Consider the following 13,969-nt stretch of genomic DNA (forward strand, 5'->3'; position numbering starts at 1 on the left):
ATGGAGAGTCGAGATAGAGGAAACAGACATGGACGATCAAACAACCGCAGCAGATTTAGGCCCAAGCGGTCTAAATCCAGAAATCCCAGAGGTACGTAGGACGCAGGTTCTCAGAGTACAAAAGTTATTGAGTGTTGGAATAGTGGAAAGACTGGTCATTACAAAAACCAGTACAGGAGTTAGAAAAAAGAGTACAAGACGAGGGCAAAGACAGAAGCAAATATTGCTTCCGAGAATGATGAGTTGTTAATCTGCTCTTTGGAGAGCAAGCATGAGTCTTTGGTCTTAGACTCTGGAACCTCATTTTATGCCACATGCTGTAGAGATTGCCTAGAGGAGTACACACCAAGTAATTTTGGTAAGGTATACCTTGGCAACAATCAATCTTACAACGTAATCGGCAAGGGAGTTGTGAAGATCAATATAAACGGGTCAGTATGGAAACTGAGAGATGTCAGGTATATTCCATACTTGAGAAAGAATTTGATCTCAGTGGGTCAACTGGCAGATGAGGGATACACAACGAAATTCATTGGCGATGAATGGGAAGTTTCAAAGGGTGTACTAACGATTGCACAAGGCAAGAAAAGCAAAACACTTTTTCTAACCTCCAATGCCTCCATGTCTATTTCAGTTGCTGCAAGAAATGACGACAGCAACATTTGGCACTAACAACTTGGTCACATGAGCGAGAAGGGACTCAGGGTGATACACTCAAAGGAAAAATTGAGTGGTCTACAGTCAGTGCAGATTGACATGTGTGAGGATTGTATATTTAGGAAACAGAAGAGGGTTAGTTTCTAAATAAACATCCATGCCCCAAAGAAGAAGGGACTAGAACTAGTCCACTCAGAATGTGTCGGGTCACATCAGCAGAATACTGAGAATCCTTAGGTGGAGGAACAAGTGGAGCAAATCGTCGCACCACCGTCTCATACTCTAGCTCCGGAGCTTAGGAGATCTACTCGGTCTCATATACCAAACAGAAGGTATATTGATTACTTACTTCCTACAGATGAAGGAGAGCCTGAATGCTATGATGAAGCATGTCAAGTGGCAGATACGAGCAAGTGGGAGCTTGCGATGAAGGATAAGATGAAGTCCCTCACCTCCAACAGAACGTGGAAGTTGCCAAAAGGCCTTCATAACAAGTGGTGTCAAAGCCAACAGTTCGTAACTCTAGGTGAGTGACATCGTAAAAGTCGAGATGGGAAGCTAATTCTCCTGACGTGCTAACAGTTGGAGGACCAAGTGTGTGGCTGAGGCCAATAAGGATCATCTAGGCTGCGGATAGATCCAAATAGGGTCAAGACATGAGAGGTAGGATTAGTTCGGAGGCACGTGGAATGCAATTTGAGGCACGTAAGACGCCAGTGGTAAGGCCCACTTAAGCAACTGTTGGAGAATTGTCTTAGAAGGGAGATGATTTCCGTTCAAAGGGGAGTAGGAGCTCACAAGTGAGGAGGAGATTGTTGAGAATTCCACTTGTGAGTTTGTCCCACATTGAAAAATTAAAGTGGATAATGGGTGCTTATATACATGGATGGACCCAAGACCCAATTGGCTTGAGCTTTTAGGTCAAATTGGTGTTCACTCATATGTATCAAGCCCACCCATGGGCTCCTCCGATCTTAACAATAGTGTGAGTTAATAAATAATTAAAGCAAAGTAAAACACACCACCTGAGGGCTTACTAAGTAAGGTAAGTGCTCTGATAAGTATTAGTTGTAGCTGAACCCTGAGTTAATCGGGTTAGGTTGCAAACGATATTAGGGCAGAGTGAAACTACTTGTATGGGTGGGTATGCTTCCCTATTCTTAGGAGCTTCGCCAGTAAATTTGGGCTACGAACGAATGATTTTGGAAATGGAAGTAAAAGCTTATAAAAGCTTGTATTGTATATTTATATGATTATGATTGTGGAAATTGTATATTTTCTCAAAAGATATTGTTACTGAACAAATATATGTTATGATATAATGAATCTTATATTGCCACACACTGTAGATAATTTATTTTGTTTTACTAAGATGTGTCTCACCCAATCTTTTAAATATTTCAGGAAACTGAGATAGACCCGGTGATAGAACTCCGAGGTAGAGGCGAGCAAATACCCTGAGTAGTCAGGGTGAGTATTTTGAGTTAGGGAGGTTTGATTCCCCTAGAGTTTCTATGGTTGACTTGTATTTATTGATGGTTGGTACTCTAGTATGTGTGTGTGTGTGTGTGTGTGTGTATATATATATATATATATATATATATGAAATGACTTTCGTTGTTAGGATTGTGTATTTAAGTATGATTGTATACTTGGTACCTACTTTTGGGTTCGGTTATGTATTATGGTATCAGTGGTTGACGTGGCCGAAATATGATATATATATATATATATATATATATATATATATATATATATATATCTGTGTTGTTGGCCTAACTAAGTTTTTCAATCTTGTTTTGATGATAACAAATGAATGATATTTTAACATGTGTTGTTGAGTGACTTTATTTCAGGTCTACGTTAAAGGACACTCATGGTTAATTATGGAAGCAAGCTGTAAATCAAAGATAATCAAATAAGAGTTTTTCATAATATTGAAGAAATAAAAGACACATGAAGAGCTTAAAGGCTTGGCAGGACTTGAAGTAAAGACTGAATCTCAAGAGACTGCAAAACTTAGTGATTAAGGAGATTATGCTTAGAAGAATGTTTGTAAGTATTTCAAATTCATTACTATTTAGATATGTGAAACTTTTTAGAATAAGAAGATTTAAAAACCATTTCTTTAAAAATCAAAAATAAAAAAGAGAGGATTGGCCAGCCTAGAAGAAGAAAAATGCCCTTCTCTGTGAGTTTGGTGCTTTCTTTTGGAAGATTGTTATATGATTGTTTCTGACTTTCGCAGGGATAGTGACTGCAGTTGCAGTTGCTGGGGGCTTTACTAAGAAGAGTGGGGACAAAAGCACCAGTAACATGTGGAGTTCAGAGCAATGAGAATAGGCTCTTCTGAACAGTACTGCTCCAAAGGCTTCCCCTAATATTTTATGCCTGTTGATTTTCTCCTTTATTAAACTGAAAAAGAAGAAGAAAAGGAAAAAGAAACCCATGTTCTCACCATCAGTGTTCTTCTCAATTTTGAAGGTCATGTATCCTTAGAGTTTGGGCTAACTAAGGCCATTAGGTTAAACCTGGAAACAGGTTATGATCAAACTGAATATTTTGTGTTTATGCTAGCTTATTTTACCTTGGAGACCTATCCAAAATTGTAGGTTTATTTATTTATTAATTTTTCTGTAGCAATTCATTGGTTATGCGATTTTGTAAGTACATTTGTTCTGATAATTTTTTGGGGGAGACATATATAAAGTGGATAGTGTCATTGACAAAAAAAAGATTGCGAATTTTTAACTTACTTGTCGTGAACACAAAAATAACTCAACTATATAGACAAAAAATGGGGCTAAATCAATATGATCAGGCAACAGCACAGCTGAAGAGATTTGCATCACCTATAAACTCAACTTGATTAGAAACCTGCACCTCTGCGTGTGTGCGCAAACTCTTGTGTATAGAACTTCAAACGATAAATTTTAGGCTTTAAAAACAGAATTAATACTACAAACCCTAATTCGATCAAACTGAATCAAATTTTTTTTGGGTGTTTGATTAAAATGTAGCTACATAAACTGATTATAAGGTTACTAGGTAATTTAGGTATCTAGTGGTTACTGGGCATGCAGGAATTAATTAGTGGACTACTTTGAAACAGTAGGAACTAAAAAAACTAGTGGGTTTTTTTAATATGGAGTCAAAGTAGTGAAGCAGTTTGCAAATGAAGAAAATGAAGTATATTTTATTAATTTTAATCCCAAAAGAAACATAAATATAATTTATATATATATATATATATGTTAATTAATTTGAATTTACGGTTCAGCTATTTTAATTTCAAACATTTTCACCCAAACAAGAAAGGAAAAACATTTCCAGTATTAGATCAATAGTTTGATTATTAATTTTTAAATTTTTTTTATTGTTACGCCAATTGCAGTATTCAAAATTCCCTTTTAGGCAATAAAAAAGATAACAAAATCTATGAAAAAACTTCAATTCAAGCCAATTAACTTGTAGTAATGTGTCTCAAGGAACGCTATTCTCACTCTGAAATAGCTCATCCATTAATGATAAAACATGTTACTATATATATATACAAAATTCAAAGTATCTCATATTCAGTTTTTCAATTCGATTAGAGCTCAAAACCGAAGCCGAAATCGAATTTATAATCAAAATATGAATTTAAAAAAAAAAAAAAAAAGATTTTGGTATTAGTTCAATTCTAGGATTTTCAATAAACTCATAGACGCAAGCCTGGTGACATGCATATATAGCTAGCGGATTATACCATGTTTATACCCTCTCTAAAAAGTGAAACTCGCCATAACTTTCCTTACAGCTCTTATTTTTGAAAAAATAGCCGTTGGAAGAGAGTCATGCATCTTTCTGCACACCCAAACGAGCTGCCACAATGATATATATACAAAATACTCTCTAGCACATAAGATCTCCATGAGATTTCTTCTCCTAAAAAATAAGATTGAGAAAATCATATTTTTACTCCGAGAAAATCTTTGGTTTGAGAGAAAATCTTTGTGAAGAGTACTTTTCAAAGATTTTCTGGGTGTGAATCATGACTTCTGGCCGATGTGCAGCTTGCAAATATTTGAGAAGAAGATGTGCTTCGGATTGCATTTTCTCTCCTTATTTTCCTTCCAATAATCCTCAAAGATTTGCTTGTGTTCACAGAATCTATGGTGCTAGCAATGTTGCAAAAATGTTGCAGGTAATTTTATGTGTGTATACATGATATAAACTCTCTCTCTCTCTCTCTCTCTCTCTCTCTCTAATCAACACTTTTCATAATTGATTAATTAATATTGCGTATTTATATACATGATCGCAATAGTTCACGTACTGAGTCATCACAGATTCACTAGTTATTGAGATTCAATGTAATCTTCATGATTCATCGCGATTTGATTCACTGGAAATGAGAATATATGGCTTTAACAGGTTTCGTGTAGATGGAGAGTTACTGTATAGCTCCATAACTTCTATTCTTATCTCTCTCTCTTTTTTCCCATTCTATATTCCATTGAATCTTCCCTTTAAAATCAACCACATAAAAAATAATTTGCATTAATGGAATAATCGAAGAGGGAATAAAATAATCAAAAATAAATAAATAACACTGTAGGCCCAAATATTAAAACATTGCTACAGCCTACATGCAAAAACATTTACTTGAATTCTCAAAATTAAGTTTTTGAGATTAACTACATGTTTCTCCTCCGCATAATTTGATTGATTTTATTAAATTCATCTTTTGTTAATTACTAATGACCAGCTAGTCCCAGTGAACCAAAGAGGGCAAGTAGCAGAAACATTATATTTCGAGGCACAGTGTAGGATACAAGACCCAGTGTATGGATGTGTGAGAACCATATCTCTACTGCACGAGCATATAAAAAATGCAGAAAGAGAGCTGGCCAAGACCCAGGCTGAGATTGCCTTCGTAAATGCTCATCTTCATCATCAAGCTCTTCAACATGGTGGTATCGATCATCACACCGGCTTCAAAGATTTCTTGCCGGAGCAAGACATTTTTAAGGGCCTCCCGCCACACCCCGCCAGCGATCCTCATGCGCAACCCCCTTATAATCAGTTTATGTAGCTGCATTTGTATCAAGCACAAAAAAAAAAATAATTTTGATTTAGTTTGATCGAATTAGGGTTGTTGGCATGTGAAATTTTTTGTTTTTACTTTTATTTACAATTTTTAAAAGTAGTGACAATGTGTCATGTTGTTTAGTAATTTCTCAGAGTTCTGTACCGAAGGTTTGAAAAACATTAAAAACTTTTAACACAATTGGAGCGGATATGATTTCATATTTTCAATTATATCAAATAATTACAGCATATAATAGAAATATTATTGTTTTTTGAATTATTTCTAATCTTTCTTATAATAATTAATTGTTATAAACATGTAGCTTGGCAATGGAATTCCGATGTTCTACTGCAATCTTTCATCACTTGGAAAGGTGACTCTTCTCTGTATAGCTATATAAATATGAAAATTTGGCGTCAGAAAAATTACAATTCTTAAAATCTTAAAAAATTTCGTGACCTAAATACCTCTTAATAAATACTTTGATATTTAAAATTTATTCTTTTTATATTTGAGATCTCAATTTTGAATGTTAAAATTTATTCTTTTTTAAAAATTTTAATTTTGGAACAAAATTAATAGATAAGGTAGCATTTTATCCTTTATTGGAAATGAAAACTATTTAATTCTTTACAAGCGAAAATATAAGTTGAAAATCAACTTTGTACCACTTACATAAAATTTATTGAGATATCACAATCAAAATAAATCTTGAATTTTACTTTTTAATAAATTTCTGGGTGTATACTATGGTAAACACGTCACAACCATATATATATATATATATATATATATATATATATATTTGATTAATATTGTAGCATACTCAAAAATTTCTCTTCCCTTTTATATTTGTTCTTAATTAGTGAAGGAAAGTGTAACAATATTTTTTGTCTCCAAACTTTCACTAATCAATAATAATATTAATTTTTTAATGGTAACAAACCAAGATATTATTATAATATTATTATCCCTGGCCATTTCGAACCTTTCTCCGGGACTTTGAGACAATAAATTTAGAGAAACTTATATATATGTTGCAATGTCTCGAAGAAAGAGTCTAGAATGGCGAGGAATAATAGATATTGAATTTTGAAATAGAGTCATCACTAACTTGATCTCTACCTTGGTGCTGTTAGAACACGTCGCAATTTTTTTTTTTTTTTTTTATTTTTATTTTTATTTTTTTAGAAGTATTGTAACAAGATGACATTAGTACAACATCACCTTGATACATGACACCATGACACATATCATTCTCCGGGGCCTACCTTTTTTTAAAAAAAATTTATTCTAAAAAAAGTATAGGATTTTAAAAGAATTTTTCTTACCTAAAGTTGCTGTTGCAATGGGCTCCTTGTCTGAGTCAAAAAACCAAAGTTATTAAAATTGAAATAACAAGATGACCGACCAGAATTAGGAAGATTGAATCACGAATTACCTATAAAAAATTCAGCTCAATCGGACAAGGAATCGCCATCCGATCATCTAGATCAAGCTAACTGCGCAAGCTTCCAATCCTGAAGCTACTGCTGCAATGAGATTGTTGTTCGAGCACAAAACAAAAATTTCAAAACTCTAAATAACAATATAACTAGTAAAATTTAGGAGGGATTAGTCATGCACAACCTTTAAAAATTGCAGCTTAATCAGAGGAGAAATCACTAACCGATTGTCTCAATCAAGCTAATTGCGTATGAACCTCTAATCCCAAAGTTGCTACTGCCATAAGGCTAATATCCAAGGCACAAAACCATAGTTTAAAAGATCTAAATAATAATCTAATTGATCAAAATTAAAAAGCTGAATCATATACAACCTGTAAATAATTTAGCTCAATTTGATTAGAAATCATTACCTGATCGTATGCATCAAATAGGCTGCGTAGGCACCCCTACTACAGCAATGAGGTTGTTGTCTGGATCATCAAAGTTTTTCAAGCTCTTATTGACAATCGAACCATCCAGAGTGAAGAAGGATGTGACAGGAACCACATGTTAAAATATCATATCAATTGGATGAGAAATCACTATCCCATTGTCTAGGGAAAACTGACTGTGCAGGCAACCCCAATCCTGAATTTTCAGGAAAAGCAAACTTTTTTCTTCCTTCTACCTTCCCTCTCTTTGATGCCTCTGGAAATGATGGGTTTTCTTCGTCACATATCCATAAAATCTTATAAACCTATCTCTCTTCAGAAAATCACCCCAGGATTCAGCACACCTTCCTTTGGAAGAAAAATTCCGAGAAACTTATTTCAAGATAAAATTTTTAATACCCATATTTGCTTTTGGTTTATGAACTTTATTTTATGTCATTTTTTGTAACCTTTGAAAGTTCCCAGTTTCAGTTTTTGAATCTTACTGGGGGAGCTTTGCTTCATTATATTTTTTTTCATTAAAATCATGAGAAAATTCGAAGGTTTAATCGTAGAATTTGGTGATTCTATGATGTAATCTGTTGATATCTTTGATAATAGATATTTCTTGACGTAATTGATGGGTTTCATTTGTTTCAATAATTGGGTTTGGTAGAGAAAATACGATTTTGGAGGCATGCAAAAGGGATGAGTAGGAAATTGAGAGAGTTGCATTGTGAAATTTCTTTTGTTGGACAATGAATAGGGCAATTGTTTCCCATTGGCTGGATTCAGTCCTAGAATTTGTTTTCCACATAGTGAAAACTCTTGCTAATTTTTTGGCTTGGAGATAAATACATGACAAACCAATGCGACACTGTGCAGGGGTTTTAATTCTTCCCCATTGTTCATTTGTTGCTAAATAAATTCAGGGCTGATATTTATGTGTGTACACTAAGTAAACACTCAAAAAAAAAATCCTATGAAAGGAAAAAAAAAATGTAAATGCCTAATGACAACCTAGTGCAAATACTTTAGGGTTTAGTCCTGTAGTTTAGAATTGTTCGGCCAGTTCCATTGTCCCTGAACTCGTTCAAAGTTTGGGGATAAGGAATCTGAGAATTGAAAAATAAACAATCCAAATTCTGAAGCTAATCTCCCTACTTGCTGCTACCTCTTACAAAGTTAGATTGCCTATGTTCCCTAGGGAGTCAAGAAATAAGAAGATTTTCCAAACAGTGGACCTTTTAGATTATGCAAGACATGACTAAGCTGCACAGGATCTCCTAGATGAATTGGGTCTTAGTTTTGATGAATCCTAGTTGGTACATTGCAATTGTGTTATTTTTTTTATCCTTTCTGCAATCCCAGCAGCATTGTTTGTTGTGGAGAAAACTAAAATTTTATCATTAGCATTTTCTTTTTATTTTTATTTTTTAAAAAAAAAACCTTAACATCTTCTACTTTCAAATTCTTTTAGCTTTACTTCTTAATGCTATATTGGTAGACTCAGTTTGGGTAGAATAAGTTATATCAAAGGCAATATAGTTGCGCATATTTTGATACTTTTAGAAAAACAGTAATATTACATTTATTAAAAAATATATTAGTGTTGTGTAGTTGTATATCATTGTTATATGTAATCATAAAATGCACCTAGTACCTACCATATATGTAACGTCCTCAAAATTCTCACCATTTATATTTATATATATATATATATATATATATATATATAAATAAATAACTATATCTACGTAGCGGATACATAAGTCATACAACCATTTATACTGTACAATACCAAAACTCAAAATATTCAAACCATAGTCATATTAAACAACTCCCTCCAGTATCACCTACCCCAAAAATATAAAACTTTGTCACAAACTCACCCTACAATCAGGGTAACCAAGTAACCTCTCTATCCGCGAGCCTGATCCACTCGCCTAACTGGCTCACTTGAAAAATGTTGGAATAATAGGGTGAGTCGACGCTCAGTAAGTGGAAATATTCTATTACTAGTGTGTGGCGACTAAGCTACATATATACTTTAAATAACATCTAAGCTGTAATAAAATGATAAATGTGTAAAGCATATCTTATATTTTTCGCAGTTTAAAACACAACTGTATTATCTGAGTTTTTCAACTTTTCATATTGCTAATATCATACTATATTTATCAAATACCGTAAAACTATATACAACTGTGCTTTTTCCTTAGAATTCTGTATGTCATGATTTGACTTCTCATGACAAGGTTGTGTGGCCCGTAGGCGAGACTTAACCTGGTCGGCCCTCCAAGAAAGTCACTATACGCTACACTATCTCAGTCCGACCAAACTACATACTTTCCTAGGCATGGGATTGGCTGCTACCTCATCAAACTGGCCCCCTCAACCTAGCGAACTGAGGAGCTACATACTCTATGAGCACAGTTGACGGTACCCACACACTATCTGAGATATGTGGTTGCACTCTATTTGTATTAGCAACGGTACCATGTTCTGTATTCTATATCTATATTTTGTATTTGTATCTGTCCGTAATCTTTTCATAGGGATTTGATACTATATATTTACATATATACTCTTTTACTGTTTTCATCATGTTTCCAAAATAATCATAACACTATAATTTTGTACTGTAAATACTGTAATATCTGTAGCATCTTGATGCTATAACTGTATAATATGTCTGTATCTTCTATCTGTATAATCTGTCTGTATACTCTGAGTGTTATGGAATTTAGGAAAAACATAACATTTTGTAAATACTACATATACTGATCTGAATAAACATTTATGTACTGTCATATATATATATATATATATATATATATATATATATATATATATCTGTGTAATCATTTGAATAAAAACTGTATATGTATACACATTCTGTCTGTATAAAATTTATAAATATCTAACTATATTTGTACAACTTGATATATTGAAAAACTGTATAAAACTCCATATCAAATAATATCTATTCAAGCCACACATACTTTAAAATTACATATTCTGTAAAAACTACATAAATACTAGTATACATGCATGTTTGTAAAATTTCTATTAATAAATTCAAATTTCCTAGCATAGTATATTTCTCTTACCTAGTTTCTGAAAAGCCTTCACTGAACTCTGGCCCTACACCTGCAGGGTTTTCCACTCAACACCCTGAAAATGATATCCCCCAGAATAAAACATCAGTATTTTCCTGCATACAACATTTCCTATAACTGCAGGGAAAGCATATTCTAAATAAAACACCTTACCCTGAGTTTAGGATGAATTCCAAACTAACTCCACCAACGATTAGCTCTAGCAAACTTGTAGAGAACTTCGTCAGAAGTGTCGTGGTGGCCTCAGATCTTCAATCCGGCGAGCAACGGACCCGGAATCAAAGAGAGAAGGAGTGGGAAACGTTTTAGAGAGAGAGAGAGAGAGAGAGAGAGAGAGAGAGAGAGAGAGAGAGAGAGGAAGTTTTTGCGCCAGTTTTCTACTGAAAAATCCAGGTTTTCACTATTTATAACCCTGGATTCATCGACAAGACACGTCATCTCGTCGATGAGTCCTTAAGGAATTTTGTCGACTAACATCCTCCCTCGTTGACGAATTTCAGACTGCCCTAAAAACCTCTCTCCGTATTTTCTTGTCAACGAAACCTGTCCTCGTCGACAAGCTCCTTTTATATCCTCGTCAACGAATCCCCTCTGTTCGTTGATGAGATGCTGAAAAATTCCTCGAGTTATTACAATATATGCATAGCCTTGGGTGTGTATGATTATGAATTTGGCTCGAGTAAGTACATATGTAGTTTGACGTAGTACGCTATTGTTACTCGTATACATTGTAATAATATTGAAAAATTTATATAATTGTTTATTTGTTAATTTGTTTAGTGGTTAATTGATGAATTTTTAAATGTTAAATAAATCCGACTTCTATGTTTTTGAGAGTTTTTTACACCAATAATTTTATTCTCAATAACTGATCTTGCAGAACTCAACTAGTTAGTATTATTTATCGGACATTAGATCTTTACAATAGTTTTTGGGAACCAATAGTTTTAAAATATGTGAGAAAGATTAATTTGTTTTACCTTTTTTCGTTCAAGATATGCTTTCATTATTTAATATTTATAGTATTACATTTATATTTATAGCTGACCAAAATTTCATTTTTTCACATCTAAATCTTAATTTATTGAAAATAAAGTGTTTAAATATATTTAATTTAATTTAAATTAAATAAAGTTCTATCTTATCTCATTCTTAAAAAGTAATATATATGTGTATATATATATATATATATATAACAAAATTATTTATTCTAGTCACATATTTTACACATCATACCAATTTTTTTTTTTAAATCTAGTTTATATGCACTAAATTTGATATATGATTTTTTGTAATCTCATCGTCATCAGTGGGCAATGCCCAGCAAGTGGCCTATAAAACCACCCGTCACTCAGTCCTAACAAGTGGCCTATAAATATATATTTTACACATTAGACCAATATGTTTATATTCGTAGTTTGTGATCCTTCTTTAATTTTGATATGTTCCATTTGTCCATGGATTGGATTAGATAGTCTATGGCTAGCTTACCTTTTTCAGCAAATGACTTGAATAGAATCCTCTTATTTTATATGCAGAAAATTAGAGTCTAGAGTCCTTCAAGAGAACTTATTTAATTAAGATTTTGGGTTTTGGTTTTTTGTACTTTTTAGATAGTTTCGCTACATCCAGTACCCTGCTTTACTTTAGAATGGTTGTCCCAAATCCGTTCTTTAGTTCTCCTATTTTGTCAAACTAGCAATGTATTGTTTGTAGGCATTAATGCACCTCGTTGGATAGTTTGGATAATAATGCATCAATAAACATTGCTCCTTATCTTAGAAAGCATATTTTAGGATTTTTTTTCCATGCAAATTATGTAGGGGTAGCATCAAAGATCTGCAGCCTTGATATATTTGATTGTTTGTAATTTTAGTTTATTTCATCATTTGAATGTATATTCTTTTCTTATTAGTGTATTATTTACCATATGAGTGCTGTGTTAAGAATTTTTGCTCTTATTGAAATTATATTGCATCTCTTGTGAAATACTGGATTGAGTTGCCATACTGGTTGTGAATATGCCTTATGCATGGCTGATGCAGATTTGTGTATTGCATGTTGGTAGTGAATCTAGGTTCTCGCATGCTCTTATATATAAAGTCTTTTTCAGGTAAAACTTTTTTTGGAAATGTTTACTTTACAGTCAGCATGCTGCCAAACTTTTTTTTAAAACTTTTCCAAAATATGAGATAATAAATATTGAAGTATATAATTGTATAAGCACCAAATGAGATGAGTAATGTTCTTGGAACAACAATAGCATGTCTATGTTTGAGCTGACCATAGTTGATCACTTGACCACATCCACACGTGTCTCCAATGATATGAAAGGGGTGAGTTATATACGTCTTCCTATTAATTGAATATTTTCTCATAATGTTATTGTTAGGTAAGATTACAATCAAGTCAGTCCAAATCGAGTTGAATTTTAACATACTTTACTTATTTAGTAAATGAGTTTTAAAATTAAATTTATGTTGAACTTTTTTAATAAGTAGGGGTGAATATTTTCTTGTAATGTTATTGTTAAGTATGCCCTCTGAAAAAAAAAATTATTTCGACATAAATCTTAGGGTTTCGTCTTTTCTGGTCAATGCTTCCGCAAACAAAGCCTCGGGCTGCCTTAAAGCACGACCACTTGCCACGATGCACTGCCAAGTGGCAAAGGGTTTAGGACCCGCCAAAGGGAGAGTTTTCTTCAAGGGGTCAAGCGGCCCTAAGTGAGCACAAATAAATTTCGGATGAGACGAGAGCACCAAGGGTGACTCTTAAGGATGTGCAGTTGCCCCCAGCACGTTCTGCTATGCCACCCATTGAAATGATTTAATTGTTGAAAACAACGAGGTTTCAGGTACAAGTTTTATGGGAAAAAGTCCAATTTACAGACGGTGGCTCCTCCTCGCAACAATAAGGTGCTTCTTCTTGTATATTGTGATGTTAGGATTTGAGTTCAACTGATCTAACAAAATGCTTTGTGTTTTGTTTTAGAAACTAGTGGAGCCAGTAAAGATTGAACGTTGGGATATTGTGAACTTCTCAGCTTGACGTGATATCCGTGGTTTTGTGAGAGATCTAATCAAATGTGCAGAAATGAAAGGAATTGTAAGTTTTATTATTATGTTTTCTGCAATATTAGAGACGATGGTATTATGTTATATGAATTGTAGAATTCGCGAGCTGGATTACATGCTTGTGTTGAACACCAACTGCATGGCTTATGCAGTATATTGTGAATTGCATGCTGGTAGTAGATTT

General features: G+C 33.5%; 1 protein-coding gene across 1 annotated transcript; it reads left to right on the top strand.

Moving 5' to 3' along the window:
• LOC131153654 (LOB domain-containing protein 24-like) lies at window positions 1-5,734 on the top strand. Its single transcript, XM_058106106.1, has 4 exons — window positions 1-91; window positions 2,906-2,968; window positions 4,713-4,843; window positions 5,408-5,734. Exons 1-4 carry the CDS (start codon window positions 1-3, stop codon window positions 5,732-5,734), a joined length of 612 nt encoding a protein of 203 aa, XP_057962089.1.
• The last annotated feature ends 8,235 nt before the right edge of the window (window positions 5,735-13,969 follow it).

The sequence above is a fragment of the Malania oleifera genome, chromosome 4, assembly GCF_029873635.1.
Source record: "Malania oleifera isolate guangnan ecotype guangnan chromosome 4, ASM2987363v1, whole genome shotgun sequence".
NCBI lineage: Eukaryota > Viridiplantae > Streptophyta > Magnoliopsida > Santalales > Ximeniaceae > Malania > Malania oleifera.